The 19,426-nt window shown below is 46.0% G+C and overlaps 1 protein-coding gene across 1 annotated transcript in view; it reads right to left on the bottom strand.

Moving 5' to 3' along the window:
• Nucleotides 1–19,426, bottom strand: part of USP4 (ubiquitin specific peptidase 4) — a 742,179-nt gene that overhangs the window by 266,773 nt on the left and 455,980 nt on the right. Inside the window, exon 12 of the mRNA XM_078661202.1 lies at nt 11,685–11,768. Within this exon, the coding sequence (XP_078517328.1) occupies nt 11,685–11,768 (84 nt within the window). The remainder of the gene's footprint in view (nt 1–11,684; nt 11,769–19,426) is intronic.

Genomic DNA, 19,426 nt, shown 5'->3' with positions numbered 1-19,426 from the left:
TTTTACTAGACATATCTTTTATTTATAAACTCTATGTTTAGATATCATGTTTAACTCAATGATCTGCTTCTGTCGAGGTGCCATGCATGGGTGATGAAGCTAAGGCCTTAATGGGGCCCAAATGTCCTTGCATGTATACTGTGGAAGAGGAGAGGCGGCAGAAATGTAGTGTTCTGGGACAGGGATATTTCCTCAATTAATGGTCCCCTGCCTTTTCCCCAGCACCATAAGTGCATATTCCTGTGCAACAGGTATATCATGCACAAAACTGGAGACACAGCTGCTTCATAAGGGAGGAGGCAGCAATGCAGTAATACGCCATGCCCAAGGAACATCAAAAGGGCAGAATCCTACCTCTAATGCATGACACCTCCAGCACTGCGAGTCTTCTCTGAGACCTTTTTAGCTAATATTTAGGGGTTAAATAGATTCTGAGGATAAGAAAGTAATGAATTAGCCTTAGTCTATTAAGGAGAGATTTCTTCAGTTTGGCCGAGACAAAATGGCCATTGTTCATCACTGATTATCAAACCCAGGTCCGATTCCCATTTACCTTTAATCAACATTTCAGTGTCTCAGCTTTTATGGTGTATAGTCCGTAGACTAAATATCATCAATCTGAGTTCACTCTCAGGTGACAGAGCGAGCTGCTGGGGGGCTTCATTGATGAACGATGTATATATAGTTTGCCATGGAGCCTGGAGGTGGTGATAAAGGAAGATTATTGCTAGGATGCTAAGTGAGTTATGGTCGAATGCCTGCAACAACAGGAAGTTGCCCTCGGGAAACATGTCGCTTAAGGAGTTCAACCCTATTCTGGACAATTGAATTTTGGCTTTAGCTTCTAGCGTCCGCAGATTTTGCAACATCAGAACAGCAGAATACAACAGTATGCGGCCTGCGGGTTTGTTTGAATCTTTCCAGACCTAACATGTGGAGACTACTGAGTTGAAGGATTTAGAAGTTATCATTACAAAGTGACACATAATCATTGTGAAAAGGAGAGGATGTACAACATCCAACTTTATCACCAAGTGTGGGAGGAACAGAGGAGGATGGAATGAATCAAGTGCAAGTGGGCCCTTGTAAAGAGATTACACCTCAAACTCTGGTGCCATTAATGTTAATGAATCATATCTAATGCAGTGATATGTGGATACAAAATATTATATATATATATATATATATATATATATATATATATATATATATATATATATATATATATATATACCATTTTATACCCTCTGGTGGGCTCAGGATAGTAAAATCATGGATTGTTTTAAACCGTTTTGTCGGCGGTGCGGTTCTCTACAGCTGGGGCGGCCGTAACAAATGTTTCTAAAGTTTGCCCAAAAGAATGAGAACGCACTCAACTGGCAGCTGTTCTTCACGCACCTTTATTATGAGGAAATCCAGCAGTTACAGTCCCAATGTTTGATGCGCCTGACCGGTTTCGAAGTCCTCTACTCCTTCATCAAGAGGTGTGGCTGGTTGCTGCAGGCACTTTCAAGCATTCAAAAGCTGCATGCTTATTGGTGTTTTTATCCCTTTGGTGGGTCGCTTTGATGCGCTTCAGTTTTATGAGGCATGCTGGGATTTGTAGTTTGCCCGAAATCCAATTATTACCCTCTGGTGGGTCCTGCGTGAAACCAGTATTTTATTCTACTTATTACTTTAGAAACATTTGTTACGGCTGCCCCAGCCGTAGAGAACTGCACCGCCGACAAAACCAGCGTCGAGGACCACAGGGCTTAAACTGTTGTGAGCCAGAGTGAGTGGAACTGCAGCGTTTAAAACAAACCATGCTTTTACTATCCTGAGCCCACCAGAGGGTATAAAATGGAATAAAATACTGGTTTCACGCAGGACCCACGAGAGGGTAATAATTGGATTTCGGGCAAACTACAAATCCCAGCATGCCTTAAAAAACTGAAGCGCATCAAAGCGACCCACCAAAGGAATAAAAACACCAATATGCATGCGCCTTTTAGATGCGCTTCAGTTTTATGAGGCATGCTGGGATTTGTAGTTTGCCCGAAATCCAATTATTACCCTCTGGTGGGTCCTACGTGAAACCAGTATTTTATTCTACTTATTACTTTAGAAACATTTGTTACGGCTGCCCCAGCCGTAGAGAACTGCACCGCCGACAAAACCAGCGTCGAGGACCACAGGGCTTAAACTGTTGTGAGCCAGAGTGAGTGGAACTGCAGCGTTTAAAACAAACCATGCTTTTACTATCCTGAGCCCACCAGAGGGTATAAAATGGAATAAAATACTGGTTTCACGCAGGACCCACGAGAGGGTAATAATTGGATTTCGGGCAAACTACAAATCCCAGCATGCCTTAAAAAACTGAAGCGCATCAAAGCGACCCACCAAAGGGATAAAAACACCAATATGCATGCGGCTTTTAGAATGCTCGAAAGTGCCTGCAGCAACCAGCCATGCCTCTTGCTGAAGGAGTAGAGGACTCCGAAACCGGTCAGGCGCATCAAACATTGGGGCTGTAACTGCTGGTTCGCCTCATAATAAAGGTTCGTGAAGAACAGCTGTCAGTTGAGTGCGCGCTCATGCTTTTGGGCAGACTTTAGAAACACACACACACATATATATATATATATATATATATATATATATATATATATATATATAGAGAGAGAGATATAGATATAGATATAGAGGGGCAGTCTGGGTTTGGATTGCAAGTGTTTACAATAGTGGCATCTTAGTAGCCTACAATCCCTTACAATATCAGATATCTCCCTTCAGTATTTACAGCTACATCTAGGTGGTAGGAATGACGACATCTTACAAGAATGATGACACCTCGGAAGTAAGCGGAATATGATGCAAAGAAGTTGAGTGCTCCATCCACATTGTGGTTCCAAATATTCGTCAGATGTATTTCTTGAACAGCGGCGAAATCTACATTATGCCTACTAAAAAACACTAATACAAACCTGAATTTGTAGGGGTTAATTATCTTTTCCCCAATGCCCCAGGTTGTGAGATAAATAATCAACTCTATTTTATAATCTTGCATCTGAGATGCGAAGATCTAATGGCCTTGGATGTGTTAGCTCTTATTGTATTGTATTGTAATTGCATTTATATAGCGCTTACTACCACTGACGAGGCATCAAAGCACTTTTTCAGCGGGAAGCCCTCACACACGGACCACTAACTGGTCAGTGATATCTAGCCCCACTGACCATCTAGCTGCACCAGGTGCCTGTGTACATACATAAGGGCACATCCACAGTAGAAATCAACCAGCACAGAAGGCTATGAGCATGAGGGCAATAAGGACGTGGCACAAAAAAATCCACCAGTAACTAGAGGTGTCTGGGACAATATGTTAGGCAGGGTTCAGTCACAACTACTGAGCTGTTTGCCTTAATCATGCAGCAGTACTAATCACCAGTGAGCAGAAGATTACTCTTGGTACTGCTCCCTCATTGGATGAGTACAGTAATGCCAAGAGGTGGATGAGCTATGCCACCAGAAGAATATGTTAATTTCAGAACAGATCTTGACCAACATTGCCGCCCTCTTCCCATACAGCATAATGGCGTGCATATTGAATACGGTCAGTTAGAAGACTGTTTACAGTAAGCAGCTATTGGAAAATCTGACGCAGGAGAGATATGTAGGTTAACAGAACTTGAATGATAGTATCAATGAAGTAGGAACTATGATCTTGGAGCAGCTGGAAGCAATTTGTTTCCCATGGAAGTGCAAAGGGCCACCCACTGACCATCTCAACTATTTCCCTTGGGATCCTTTGACTCTCTTCTTCAGGAAAGATAGTTAGGCGTGGATCGTTGAAGTATGGTTTCGCCTGCCATGATCTCTAGGTGAGCTGGCTAGATAATGACAGTGTGTGTTGGCTTGTAGTTTTTCTTGATAGTTATGAATGCCAGACTGGCCTTCTGAACTGCAACTGTGATGATCCAAGAAGCTAGAGATAGAAAAGCCTTAATAGGATAATTTGCACATTTTTCATTATAGTCTTAAATAGTGTTGGGATGCCATCCTCTGCCTTTCTGAACGAACCCACATCACACCCCACCTCATGCAACTCCACTGGCTCCCCGTACAGTAAAGAGGCTAATTCAAGCTGCTGACCCATGCACACAAGGCTCTACACAACCAAGGATCCGCCTACATTAACTACCGCCTACATGAACCACCTCCTGAACTTCCACCAACCGTCGAGAAGACTATGCTCCGCCTTCCTCTCACATGCCCATATTTCCACATCTACCAAAGCAGAAGTGGAGGGTAGCTCCTTATCCCACATTGCAGCAAAGACCTGGAACAGCCTCCCCAAGCACCTCCGGAACATCACCTCACTTTCGGAATTCCGAATGTCCCTCAAGATATGGTTGTCCGAATAAGCCTCCGAGACCTTCAAGCGCCTGGATACCCTATTGGACGATTAGCCACGCTTTATAAATCCTGATTGATTGATTTCTATGTTTTTTGTGGGCATGTTAATATAGGTTTTGCTGTGGCACCAAGCAGGTTAGGTCTCAGTAAGAGGTGGGCACTCTTCACTACACTATAAATAAGAGCAAGAATTGTGACCTAGCAATATTAAACTATTTCATCTTTTCATCTATCCTGTATTTGTCAACTCTAAAAATCTGGTGATATAACTATTCTTTTTTCTTGAGCAGGTCTTTTGGTCCTCTTGCCTGGACTTTTTTTTTCAGTCTATCGCCCATATCCCCTTCCATGTTGTTTGTTTTCCCTCCCACACCCTACCCTGCACTCTACTCTGCTTGCGCCGCGACACACCGAGTTGCGACACTCCACTGTATAACACTTGCAATTTTACTTCCACCCCTTTCCTTTCCCATTGTCCCTGCACATTCCCCCTACCTCTCCTCCTCATTTTGTATCATCTTTGGAATCTTGACGGAGCTCAACTTAGAATGCGGGTGACAAACTGCTGTGAGAGAGGAGGTTGATAGAGAGATAGGTGAGCTTAGAAACATACGATTTGGTCTTAAATTAATATTGGACTTAGCTCATGCAGTGTCTTATTGTTGGTTTACAATATTTTGGCAACGAGGATGGGATACTGAACAGGGGACATCGGTGCATCGTCACCCCTGTGAAGTGATCCTAGCCTGTTCTTTCTGTCATATGTTGTGGGAGAAAACAGTTTTGGGAACAGTTGTCAAGTTTCCTGAGGAACGAGATCCATCAAGAGGTGGCACAGGGCTCATGAACTGCATAGCTTCCGGACGCACTGTTCTTTAAGTGAAGATTTGATGACCAGCTCTTTTCCTTTGAAGTACTCTGATTGGGGAATAGCTGGTAGTTGGCTTCTGAACAAATGGGAAGGGGGTGCTATCTGCCCTGCTCTGAGTCTCCGAGCAGCATGCCGGCTATGCGCTGGTGACTCCGTGTGGCACACCAGAAGTGTCCCCACCCCTCTTCTGGCAGCACTAGAGTGAGAGATCGCTTTCACTAGAGGCACTAAACGAGGACTGTGAGCTTCAAACGACCGCCCTCACCAGAGGCACTAAAAGAGGACTGTGTGGTCCTCTCATACGTCAGAAGGTTCTCACTCCATACGTAGTGGTAAGGAAAGTGGACTTAGGCAGATGGGGCATTCCTCATTACATGAAAAGGATAGTGCCCTCAGTTAAATCAGTGTTGCCCTCAACTGTGCTTGCGCAGCCAAAGTGTAGTGGCTGTTGGTCTGTTAAGATGCATTCTGCATGTTTCTCTGGACATCGAAGGATCAGCGCTCTCCGCTCAGCCAGTTGTTGCCCTGTACAGTTGCCTGTGCAGCCAAAGCAAATTTCTTTATCAGACTGCTGCATTCTCCCCGTGTAAATGACAGAGGTAGGGTGTAACTGATCTTACAACCGTGCTGACTGTAGAAGTGCTTTGAGGTTGACCCGTCTGGTGCGAAAGCGTTTGTTTATGTCTACAGCAAAGGTGGTGTCATATCCTGCTCATCAGCCAGTTAGTCAATTAAGAGCAGCATCCGAAAGTGAAATAAATCACATTTTAATTTCCGCATAACTGGTGTTCTATGCTACAGAGTTCTCATTTAGGAAGAAATCGTCATCATGACTGCAGCCACGATGAGCCAGTCTCCTCCATTTTTAAATAAAGCTGGGGAACCAAATTTGCCCTGGCATAAATGGATAAAAATCTTTAACACATATCCAATAGCCACAGGTGGAGAACATTTTTCAGCAGTGAGCAAACAGCATATATTATTACACAATTTAGGTGTGCTAGGCAGGAAAGTCTATGAAGATACTGAAGTATATGATTCTGATTAAACAAGCGGAGAAGATAAAGATGGGTTCCAATCCACGCTGGTTAAACTGGGAAGTCATTTTAATGAAACTACTTAAGTAGTGTTAGAAAGACACAAATTCTTTAATAGAACACAAGAGAAACAGGAAAAAGTTGCAACATATACTGCAGTACTCAAGGTCTCTCAGCTACATGTAAGTTGTGTGCCCTGTAGGAAGCTAGCTCTGTATATACTATACCAAAGTAAGGCATAGTGTGCACAGAGTCCAGGGAGTCCCCAGAGGTATAGCAGAGGCTAAATTAGGTAAGTACTAACAGCTCTCTATGTGGTAGTGTGGGCGAGCAGTTAGGCTTATCCAGAGGGTGTGTTAAGAATGTATTGTATTCACTTCAATCAAGACTGATGCACACACTCAGTGACCGAATCCAGACCAATTGAGTAAGTATAAAAAAAGGTACACTTGTATTTTATTTCTAGAACCAAGAAGGACTTGGTACAGGTTGTTATATATACTTGGAATGCATGATTTAACAATGAAATGCAGTTATGATTGAATGTTGCAATAGTTACAGGTTCATATTGATTCAGGAAGCAGTTTACTTTACACAATAATTACTTTTAGGATACGTTTCAGTTACTTTTAGATTATTTTTAAAACTGGGGGTGGTATGCCTAGATACCACACATGAGGATCTCACAATACATGGGAAGACGTTATCTTTTCTCCATACAACCATCAGTTCAACACTTAGAACATTTAAGGCCCAAAATCTCATAACATGGGTTACTATGGGAGAAAAAGTGTTAGCGGTTTCTCAGGTAAGTACACAACATACAAGGGGAAGTTTTGGGGGTTAGGACCAAGGTTCCCCAAGGTCTAGATAGGCACTCAAGTTGCACCACCAGCGGCACTGAGGCGGCCCGGTGCAGAGTGCAGGGGCCCAATGTTAGCCAATGGGCCTAAGTGGGCCTTCGGTTAGGGACTGCTTACAAGCAGGCCACTTGGGTGTGGGAGCAAAGCTCCTGAGGTTAAGGTCAGCACTGTAGGGGCCAACAACCAGCACAGGAGCTGCACCACCAGAGGCACTGGGGCGGCTGGGTGCAAGGTGTCAAAAAGAATTTGGGGACACTGTGCTTTTCAATAGAGACCTTCGGTATGGTGAAGGTGCTGCAGGCTCGGACAGGGAGACTTCCTGAAGGCCGCCACCAGCTGGAGAGGTAAGTTAGGTTATTTGGGGATGCCAGGACACCATCGGTTGGGCCACCTAAGGTCGTGGGGTGTCAGGGTGTCTTCTGGCGTCAGGTTTCCTTACCAGCTACTGTCGCGGTCGGGGGGGACCCTTCAGACGGAGGATGCAGGCTTTCGGCTTGGAGCTTGAGGGAGGTCGGGAACCCCCGATCCCAGGTCAGGATCGCTGGAAAGACCTTCTCGTGGTGTTGGGCCATTTAAACTCGGGCTGCGGGCATCGGGTGCAGAATCGCGGGGTCACTTGAATCCAGATTCTGGTCTTGGAGTCTTTGTTGAGCAAATCCGGTGCTTACAGGAGATGGAGTCTTTAAGATGAGTGCAGGGTAGGTCCTCCGGGCTCTGGGGGGCTGCTGGCTATGCCCGTTTCTTCGCTGTAGGCAGGTCGGAGTTGGGACAGGTCGGTAGGGCTGGGGGCCAAAGCAGTAGGTGTCCTCCTTCTTGGGTCAGAACAACCAGTCAGTCCTCCTTTCTTCCTCGAATCTGAGGAGGCAAGGTTCAGGGTTGCCCCTAAATACAAGATTTAGTGGCATTTTAGGGGTGTGCAAGGCCCCTATAAATGTCCCCTCAGCTCCAAGATGGAGAAGACTGAGATGTGTGCTTCATTTTGCCTCCCCCACCTGAGGTGTGGGGTTGGCAAAGGTGGGCATCCCTCTCTTAGCTTGGTTTTCCACAACGATTCTCCTGCAGAACCGGTGGGAGCCAGTTGCTTGGGACAGCAAAATGCAGGGAGAGCTACCAAAGGTGAAAGGCCTTTGAAGTTTCCCTTTAGTGGACCCAGCCCATCCTGGGGGAGGAGGCACAACACCTCTGCCCTGAATGGGCTTTGTTTCTGGACCCCGAGATCGGAGGCTCTTTACCCTGTGGTCCAGAAACCTGTCTGGTGGTAGCAAATGGCGGGCAGCCATTCAGGGACCACACCAGGATGGGTAATTTCTCAGGGGGCATCTCTAAGATGCTCTTTGAGTGCATTTTACAATAAATTCCACACTGGCATTAGTGTGTGTTTAATGTGCTGAGAAGTTTGCTACCAAACTTGCCAGTTTTTAGTGAAGCCATTATGGAGCTGTGGAGTGCATAGTGACCAACTCCCAGACCATATACTCTTTATGGCTTTACTATACTTACAATGTCTAAGAAAGGACCTAGAAACCATAGGGGTACAGGGTTCATGCCAGTGGCACCTCACCGGAGGGCTAATGCACCCTGCAAGAGGGGTGACTTACCTAGGCCTCAGGCAGTGGGTTGCAGGAATGGCACACAGGGATTTGTGTCATGTCGACTCTTCACTTTTCTCTGCACCAAAGCACACAGCATGCATTGGCAGTGCGTGGGTGTTGATGTACCGTGCCTCTAAGGGTGGCACAATAGGCACTGCAGCCCTTAGAGGTCTTCCCTGGTCCAAGTGCCCTTGGTACCCATGGTACCTTTTACAAGGGCTTAAACTGTTGGCCGACATTTTCCAATTGTAGGTATAAAGGTACAGTTGGGAAAGAACATAGGCCCTGGGAACCTGATTGGCAGGGATCCAGGGCTCAGCAAGCCAGGCTGCATCAGATGTCAGGCAAATGTGGGGAGTAACCATGCAAAAAGGAGCCCTTTCCTACAGATGGGAGACACCATCTTTGTTGGGAATAAGAAAATAAGGAGAGTTGCATCCTTGTCTTAACTCATTCTGTGGAACCAACTCCATGGCCAATCAGCACAAGAGAACAAGAACCTCCTGCAACTGAGCACAAACATGATCTTCAGTGGTGACAGACAGGGGAAGGCAGATGGGAGGAGGAAGGTCCTGGAAGGGAAGGCCATGTAACTTGTTCCACAATATGAAGAGCACATTGGTTTGTCATGATTGAATCCAGCATACCTAGGGTATAGGACATCCCATATCCCCCCAGAGAATAGATATGCCTTCTAGGGTGACTTTAGGTGGCTTTGAAGGACGTGAAGGGAGGAAGAAGAGACTTACTTTCACAACTGCTTCTTGAACCAGCATGCTTTATGTAGCTGTAAAAGAAATCTTTTGATTGCTAGGCAGGCTGGGAAGGTTGGTTCTCCCAAAAGGGCAGTCTTCTGTAGACTATAGTAAACCTGCAGGACTGTTGAAAGAGATCATTTCCATCCCTGCTCAAAGCTCTTCAAAGGTGTTGGTCTTCTCACTGAAAATGCGAGCTCAGTCAAGGGTATTTTCAAAAGATTTGTTTTGACGTTGCCTGAAAACCCAATAGAGCACAACCAAGCATGGCACCAGATGTCAACATTAGAGCCCATCGATCTCATAAACAAATCCAGAGCCAAGGCCAGTGAGGAGGATCTGTCTCACCATATCCTGCCCATTGCACACAACTTCCACATAATTGTCAAAGGTAATCGGTGAGGTTCAGATTGACCATCTGTTCCATTTTCCATAAGGAGTGGGATTAAAGGGCCAGAAGGAAAACTGTATTTATGCAGCTAGGTGCAAAGCTCCCCAAAGAGCGGACAGTCTTCTCCTTTGCTTCCATGCTTCAAATGGAGTTGTAGAAAGAAAAAGTCAGGGTTCTCGTTTTAGTAAGAGGATAATCTAATTTTCCTACAGGTAGACTTTATAAAGGATAGGCATTTCCTGCTTTTCTTTTAATCTCATGTACACTGTTTTGCAGTGGTGTTTCAGTCAAATATACTGACATGTTAGTTGGATAACTGCAAAAACAGGAATATTGCCTTATTGTGCATACTTTCGTTTTAATCCGATTTGATTGCAAAATATTTTTAATGAAACAATTGTGTTTGTGGATCTCGCACATAATCAGAGATAGTCTAACGTTTTAGAAAAATCTCAAGAATCCCATGGCGAAAAGACAGACTTCTTTGAATTGGAGGGCAAAGTTTCCAAAGGGGATTCAAAGATCAGGTCAGATTCTTCCCCAGTTGTACACCCAGAAACAGGAATTTCACAGTTCTTTCTTACATCTTTTTGATCAGAGAAGCACAAAATGTCCTTCTGGTGAATTTCTCCACAGATGAACGTGATGCATCTGCTGACTGATATAACAGTAATCTCCTTTTCGTATTTAAAGTTTCACTGGAAGAGGATGAGCTAAGTGGCAGTCTTGTGGAACGTGTTTGGAAAGCAAGATATAACTGATTTACAATTGTGAGTAATGGGTCATAAAGGTCTCAGACTACATAACTATATCGAATATGCCACTTTATTCCCCTTGCCATCACCCGCATGTTATAACAACGCAGTTGTTACAACGACTGTGTTGTAACAATGCATACCATTACCCCGCAAGTGGTGCTGGATGTTGGAATAGTATAATTTACTATTCCAACTCCAGTCTGTGTGGACAGTAGGGAAGGTGTTGGATTTCAAATCCAACACATTCTCCCACCTCCTCAAGTCGTTGTTACGACTTGCGGGGTAATGGTATGCATTGGTACAACGCGGGTGTTGGAACTACCGCATTTTAACAACATGCAGGGTGACTGATTCGTAGTGAGGGCTGTTTACCAACTATATCAGCTAAGATGACTGAAAATAAAGGTACTGGCTGTGGAAACAGGAACATACTTTCCCTCGGCCCAGCAGCCCAGTGACACCCCCACATAGGGAAACTTGAGAGGGCTGCACCTTCGAGGAAATCTTCAAAGAGAATGTAAAACTCTTAAAAGTATAAGTCCTCTGTACAAGATTTTTGGTTTAAAAAAAAAAAAAAAAAGGAAAGGTAACTGAAAAAACAAAATCTTGTTAAGAGCAGAAAACACTCCAATAACTCACTTCACAGGATTTGCAGGGGATATCTGAATATTACCTCAAGAAGAATACCTTAAACGAGTGAGGTTTCAGCCTCTCCACCTAATTGTTTGAGTCTGCTATATAGCCAACTTATAGGTTGTGTACACTGCTGTGTTTAATTTTTCTTTTTGCTGTTAAGTTAAATCTACTGATGGTGAATAATTCAAAGTGTGTAAACCTACAAAAAGGCTCTTCTGTTTAAGGATCGATTTCTAGCTAAGAGGACACCATTTAGCAACATCAATAAACTAAATACCAAACCAGATAAAATTGCTTGCCCATTTCAATACTGTAAAATTCAATATTATATTCAGATGTAGCATCAAAATAAATCGTAGACCATTTAAGGAAAGATGTCTTACACTCTCTGCAGGTATCTTGGTGAGATTTGACAGAGCTGTACATAGGTCAGCCACTGCTCCCATTTTTGGAACTGTTACACGGTACTGAAAAACAAAATGGTACATTTGAGGAACATCCTTTGTTTATCACATTTGTCAAATAAGAAACATTAAGTGATTCAGCTGTTAACCAATTACAGATAGTTAATAGACCACAGTAAATGACAAAACATTACTTCCTGTAACCAACTCATCGAATACACTCTTGGAGCTCAAAATGGTAGGGGAAAGCTCTGGGGCCTCATTTGCATCATAGTGCAATACAGAGAGCCCCCCTTAAGTATACGTATGGGAGGAGCTATGTTAGGTAGGATTGAGCTTTTACTGAAATGGAAGCTTTATACTTGGAGTGTAAAGTTCCAGGCTGTTTTATCAGACCTCAGCAGCCTAACCATTTGTGCAGACATAGCAACGTAATGTGTAAACTGCAATGTAAAAGATAACATACATTACATGTTAGCAAATGCATCTAAACCTCAGGTGAACCACAGTTGCCATTCACCAATAGATGGGAGAGCAATAAGATGGAGAACTCACCAGAAGAACAAGCAAGTTACTTACCTTCGGTATGGCTCTCTATGATGCCTACTCTAACCGAAGATTGCTCACATTTAGAATATTCCTAGTCGCCATACTGCAGTTGAGATTTTCAAGCAACAGCTGCTGAGTGCTCCCACAGGCCTTCAGGGTAAACTTGCACTGTTCCGGAAGTGACAGGGCGGGCCACAGATAGGCACTACACCTGCACATCATTTCCTGCGCCCCTCAGATGAGAATAAGCGGACACAAGTTACAGGTATCAGTCTGCCAAAGCATAACTAAGGATCTTTTTTAGAATGTGAAGATATACACTTCACAGAGCAGTGAAGAGGGTGGACAGTGAGGTATCTGCGATTAAAGTGTTCACCAGAAAGAGGATTATCAAAGGTAAGTGTAAGGGGGTGGGTGGAGCCTGGTCCGACACCGGAAAAACTAGGGGGCCCAAGAGGGTATCAATGGAAGCAGAGTCAGCATAGGCAGGAATCCTTTTCAAAGAAGGTTTTATTTTAATGGGCACAGTATAGGTTTTCCTTTGTCGGCTGGTTAGCCTTTCCCTCGCAAAGGCGGCCGGGTCGTAGGTGGTCCGGGCAGGATCCAGGGTGTCAGGGCCAGTGATCCGGTCGTCACCAGAAGGCCGCTCCGGCAGCACCGAGGAAGGAAAGGAAACCGGATGTTAGTGGCTGCTTTCTCAGGTTATGCAAGGGCCGGGGGTGAGGGACACCAGTGCACTCGTGTATTACACTCAAAGGCAGGCAAGTGCTCAGTCGGTGCTCGTGAGGTCGGGGATAGGGGATGTGGTAGCAGGGACACACGTGCAGGATTCTTACGTGCTAGGGGGTAGCGGACTTAGTCCCAACCAACCCGCCATACGCCCCCGTACCTGCTTGAGCCACACTCCTCCCGTGGGCGTGTGGCAGGGCGGAACGTGTCTCCTCGGCTCTCCTGGCCGCTGGCTTGCTTCTCCTGGGCTCCTCGAGGACTCGTCTTGTGGGCTCGTCAGGGAAGGTACAGCTGGGCTCGTCCGTGGTTCTCCTCCGCCGGGGTAACTCCTGGGATACACCTCGCGTCCTCTCGACTCGGGGCTCGCGTTCTCCGCCTCTTCCTCCGTCCAGGGCTCTTTTGAAGTTGCCTCTTCCTGTGCAGGGGGCGGGGCTACCGCGCCGGTCTCCCAGGCCTTAAAGGAGACGTGCTCAGCCTCCGGGTTCATAGGCCACCAGTATTCCGGGTCACCCGTCCTCCATTCCTCTGGGTCCAGACCGTCCCGGGGCTGCATGGGGGCAAGGGAAGTACGTAAATCAGGTGCGGTGGTCCACCAAGGGGTCATCGGCTCACCGACCTCGGGGTCAGTCGCCCCCACCCCGTGACAGTAAGTAAACCGGTTTTCCTGTAAGGATACTTCTAAGCAGGGATTCCTCTTCTTTACAATGTATATTGTTATTGTTACCAGGTCTTGTATAGCGCACAGCTGCCCCAGCAAAGGGGCGTCCCGGCGCTTTCAGCACCAGTAAGTCAGGCCAGACACCACAGCAGAACAGTACCAAAAGAAGACCATAGAGGCTTCTTCGGAGCACCTCTCAACAGGCTGAGCACTGAGGAGTGTGTTCAAACCAAAAAGTCCTGCAGGTTTGAGGGGCCACAATGTGTCCTCCGCCAGTGGACCTGGCTGTCAAAGAAGTAGAATTTTGTGAATGCTACACCAACACCCAAGTTGCAGCAAGGCATAGATCTAAAACAGGAATACCTCGCTAATGCAGTCATGATAGTCTTAGCTCTGATGGAATAAGCCGAGGCCTTCAGGAGGTTCTTCTTAGCCTGGGAGCAACACTTTTATATACAGGACTGTCCATCTTGACAGAGCTTTCTTCTGTACCACCTTCTCTAAGCGCCAGCAAATGCCACAAAGAGTTCATAATTACCTTAATGCTGTTGTGTTTTCAGCGTCAAAGCTTAAGGCTCTCTTGGGGTCAAGGAGCTGAAGACTCTCCTCTTATTTCAAGGGATGATGTAGAGAGACAAAAGCAAGCACAGTGAGGGTGTCCTACTTGAAAGGTTGATACCGCTTTAGACAGAAAGGAGGCCCGGGTCCCCAGCACCGATATGTCTGGAAAGGTGGTGGCGTACAGAGGCTGAACTAACAGTCTGCAGCTGTATATCACGATGTGCAGAGGTCATCACAAAGAGGAGCTCCATTTTAATAGCCAAGAGCAGCAAGGAATAATTGTAAATAGGCTTCAATCGCAGGTACGAGGAACCAAATTAAGGTCCCACTGAGTCACTATCAAAGACTTTGGGGGGCACACGTGTACGGTCTTTCAGAAAACACATAACAATAGGCGATTTGGAAAAAAAAAGCTGATCTGGAAAACATAAAAAGTCTGAAAGGGGCACCATGCAACTTTTAGCTGTGCCCACTGCAATGCCTAGCTGGGTCAATAATGAAAAAATAACACATGAGAAGGTTTTGCCTGTAGGCGATCCAGATTATTGCCCCTACAACTACCACAAAAGTTTCCCCAGCGTCCAGAAGAACAAGTTACTTACCATTAGTAATGCTCTTTCTGATCGAGACTATCTAGCTGCAGATTCATCACCCTTCCTTTCTTCTGATAGAGACTTGTATCTGTAGATTCCTCCTTTTGAATAGATTCCAAAGCAGTACCTATTAGTTGGTGGGTCTTTGCATGGACTCAATCCAGAAAGTGCTGCAGGACCGAGCAGGCCAAGTGTTTTTCTCGGCGAACTTGACTGTGCAGATAACAGAGCTTTGTGAGCATATGGAGGGACGCCCATGTGGCCGCCTGGCAAAAGCCTAGGGCAGGGACTCTGAATGCTAATGCAGTAGAAACAGCTTTGGACCTGGTAGAAGGAGCACACATCCTTCCGGAGGCTGTTTTTTAGCCAATCTATAGTAGATCTTAATGCAGAGCACCACCTGATGGAAGATGGTTCTCTTCTGTACAGCCTTGCCTTTTTTCACCCTCGAGAACCCAAGAAAGAGCAGATTGCCCACCTGGTGATCATTGGTACGATATATGTAGAAGCTTAGCACCCTCTTGGTGTTAAAGTGATGAAGTACCTCCTCCTCCTAAAGAGGGGTGATGGGGAGCATATTACGCCAGCAGGGTAATAGTCTGACATACAACGAACGCCATCACAACTTTTGGCAAGCCGGATGCTGGAATCCACAGAACCAGTTTGTCTGCAAAGAAGGTGGTGTACGGCGGGTTGACACAAAGAGCTTGAAGCTCACTCGCACATAGCACTGATGTTATGGCAACTAGGAATACTATCTTGAGGGTGAGAAGCCGCAAATAACTGCTGTGAAGCGGCTCAAATAGGGTGCTCATTAGAAATGTGAGGACAAAGTTAAAGACCTGCTGACTCAAGATAGAGAAAAGGAGAGGAAACAATTGTTGTAACCCTTTCATAAACTATCATAACAGGGAATTTGTATAAAGAGGGCTGAACCGGCAACCGCAGAAAGGTACCCTTTAACTGTGCGCAGGCTAAGAACAAAACAAACAATAACACATCAGACCGCTTTGCCTGAATGGGGTTGATCTGCAGAGAATCGCACCAAGCAACAAATCTGTTCCACCACTATTGTATAAAAGGTTTTGTCAAGGGGAGCCTGACTGCCAACGTGACATCAATCACCTCCGGAGAAAGATCAAAGGTGTTCAGCTGTCGCCGCTCAACCTCCATGCATGAAGGTGGACATTGCGAAGGCCTGGGTGCAGAACCCTGCCATTTACTGCAAAAGTAGGACCTCCCTGGGGAGCAGCTTGATCAGAGGACAGATGCTCAAGCCCAGGAGCTCTGGATAGCAAATCTTCGTGCCCAATACAGAGCCACTAGGAAGACTTGGGCCCAGTCAGTCCTGATTTTCTTGAGAACTCTGGCAGAAGTGGTATAGGGGGAAAGGCATACAGGTGTCCCAAGTTCCACCTGAGGCAAAATGCATCTATGAGCAAGAGAAACCTTGTAAACATCAATGCACAGAAGGGCTGGCAGTGCACGTTCTTGGCGGTGGAGATGAGATCAGGCCAAGGTACTCTCTATTTGTGTAAGAGACTATACCGCACCTCCAAATAGAACTGCCATTCGTGATTCACGATGTGCTAATGGGAGAGTTAGACTGCCCTGGCATGCAATGATCCTGCCAGGTGGTACTTACTTATGCCTACTACCCTTCTGGGGTATAGGACATCAACCAGGCCAGCCATCTTTGTCCTGGGCTTTTCTTTAATCGGACTCTAGGTGTAACCCATTGCCTTGCAGTCAGCCTTGAGGCCTCAGCACCAGGTGTTTCTTGGCCTTCCTCTTTCCTTTCCCTTGAGGGTTTCAGGTCAGGGCTTGTCTGGTGGTGCTTGATGCTGGTTTGCGGAGGGTGTGACCTATCCAGCCCCAGAGTCTTTTCCTGATATCTTCATGAGCAGGGAGTTGGAAAGTCTGCTGCCATAGGTCATTGTTGGGGATGGTGTTTGGCCAGTGGATTTGGAGAATTTTCCTCAGACAGGTGTTGATTAAGGTCTGGACTTTGTTGGTCACTGTTGTCCTCCAAGTTTCTGCTCACACAGAAGGACTGATTTCACATTGGTGTTAAAAAGCCTAATCTTGGTTTGCAGCGTTAGGTCCTTGGAGCTCCAGATCTTCTTTAGCTGAGTGAAGGCATCCCTTGCATGGCTGATTCCTGCCTTGACATCAGCCTCTGTGCCACCCTGCTTGTCTATGACACTGCCCGTGTAGGTGAGGGCCTCAACCTCTTCCAGTGCATCGTCTGCGAGAGTGACTGCCGTCATGCTCATCGTGTTAGCCTTCAGGATCTTGTTTTCCCCCTGTGGATGTTGAGGCTATGTTGTGCTGATGTAGCGGACACTGTCAAATTTCTCTTGCATGTACAGCTGGGTATGGGAGAGTAGGGCCAGGTCGTCTGCAAAGTCCAGGTTATGGAGCTGCGTCCAAGGTACCAACTGGATCCCCTTTCTTCTCCTTGGTATGAATGTCTTTATGATCCAGTGTATGGCCAGCACGACGAGAAAAAGGTGAGACCAAACTACCTTGGCAGGCTCCGGTCCTCACTAAGAAGGTGTCCATGAGTTGTTCTACATGGACTTTCTTGCAGGTCATTCCCTCGTAAGAGTACCTGATGATTCTTACGAGTTTATCTGGCACACCTTAGGGGCGGATAAGTTTCCAAAGGGTCTCTCGATTTACGCTGTTGAATGACTTCTCAGTCAATGAAGTTGACATAGAGGGGTGAGTTCCATTCCATCGACTGCTCAATGATGATGCGCAGTGTTGCAATCTGGTCTGTGCAGTATCAATCTTGGCGGAAGCCAGCTTGGTGGCCTCACAACAGTGTCAACTTGTTTCTTCATACTGTTCAGGATGACTTTGTGGAACACTTTGGCTGAGATTGATGGAAAAGTTATTCCTCTGTAGTTTGCACAGTTAAGGTGGTCACCTTTCTTGGGAATCTTGATGAGATATCCCTCCTCCTTCCAGTCTGATGGCACCTTTTCCTCTTCCTAGATCGTTCCAAACATGGGGTAGAGCAGGTCTACTGATGATTCAATGTCAGCCTTCAGTGCCTCTGTAGGAATGTTATCAGGTCCAGCTGCCTTCCTATTTCTCAGCTGTTTGATAGCTTCCTTGGTTGGTCTGCTACAGACTATTGATACGTCCTTGTCAACTAGCTGCTTCTCTGGTGGAGACTGCGGCACAGTCTGGTTCATCAGTTCTTCAAAGTGCTCCACTCATCTCCGCTGTTAGCATTTGTTACCCATGATTGTCTTCCCAGCTTTGTCTTTAACAGGACTTTCTTTATCTGCCAGAGAGTTTCCTTGTTGTGTCAAGTTTCCATTGCATTCTGTTTCCTGGGCTTCTGTGGCAAGACCAGCGTTGAATTTCTCTTGTCCGCTCTTAGGTTTCTCTGTGTTTCCTTGTTGGTTTCGGTTTATTCACCTTGAACTTTCGCTTTTTCTGCTCTTTTCCAGCTGTTGACTGCAGCTTTCTTTTCCTTTCTCTCTTGGATTTTGCAGAGAGTCTTAGTGGAGATCCATTCATTACGTTGGTGTTTCTTGGGACCCAGTACCTGCTGGCAGGTTGATGTCACTGTTTCTGTGTTCTTCCACTGACTTTCTTCTGTATCTCTGTTGTGAGCTCGGCCAGTCCAAAGCCCAGCTGTGAAAGTAAGCAGGTTATGCTTGGGGCTAGCTACCATGTAAAAAAATACTAGCTACAAAAATATTACCCAGAAAACCAAAAGACATCCTGGCCATTGGGAGAGAGGAATCTCCTTCACGGAGAGCTAGGACACCTTGAGCTGAGAGCCAGAGCTCCCTGGAAGACAGAAAGCTGATCCACCTGCTTTCGACCAAGACCATCACTGTCCGGACATGGTACGTGAGGACAATGTACAGGACAGCCAAGAAAGCCCAAGTGGCTGTGGATGTGAAAAAAATACAACCTTTCCCTGCTTGGCATCAGCGAGACCAGATGGTTACAGTCAGGAAAGATAAGACTTGCTCCAGGAGGATGCCATTGTATTCTGGACATGAGGAAGAGAACGCCACACATACTCCGGGAGCAGCACTGATAAACAATTTACTTACCTTCAGTAACGCATTATCTGGTAGAGACTATCTAGCTGCAGATTCCTTAACTTTGAAATTCTCAGTTGTCAAGCTGGATCTGTAAAGGTTTGCTGGGAAATGCACGTTGCGCGCACTGTCGGGTGGCTCCATTAGGCTCTGCATGACGTTGTCTGTAGCATCAGTTGTGACGTCCCAGGTCCTTTACAGGCGCCTCCCAGGCGCCTCCCAGGTGCGCAGACTTCAGTACTTTCCATTTTTTCCACGCCAGAAGTGCAGAGCTAGGAAGTAAGCGACTAATCGTGTGCAAAACTAGGGCCCTGAAAAGATGAGTAACCCTAGCCCTAATGAAATCAGTCAGCAAAGCGGGGAGGCATTGGTGGGGCTGTAAGGAATTTCCAGCTAGATAGAGTCCTACCAGATGATGCGTTACCAATGGTAAGTAAATTGTTAATCGGATAGAGACTTCTAGCTGCAGATTCCTTACCTTTGAATTAGATACCCAAGCCATACCATCCAGGCGGGAGGTTACGGACCAATAAATTGTACTAGGAAGTCCTGCAGGAC

The sequence above is a fragment of the Lissotriton helveticus genome, chromosome 9 (genome assembly GCF_964261635.1).
Source record: "Lissotriton helveticus chromosome 9, aLisHel1.1, whole genome shotgun sequence".
NCBI classification, from domain to species: Eukaryota; Metazoa; Chordata; class Amphibia; order Caudata; family Salamandridae; genus Lissotriton; species Lissotriton helveticus.
Note: the sequence above shows the minus strand (reverse complement) of the source record. Positions and strands in the feature narration are given on the sequence as shown.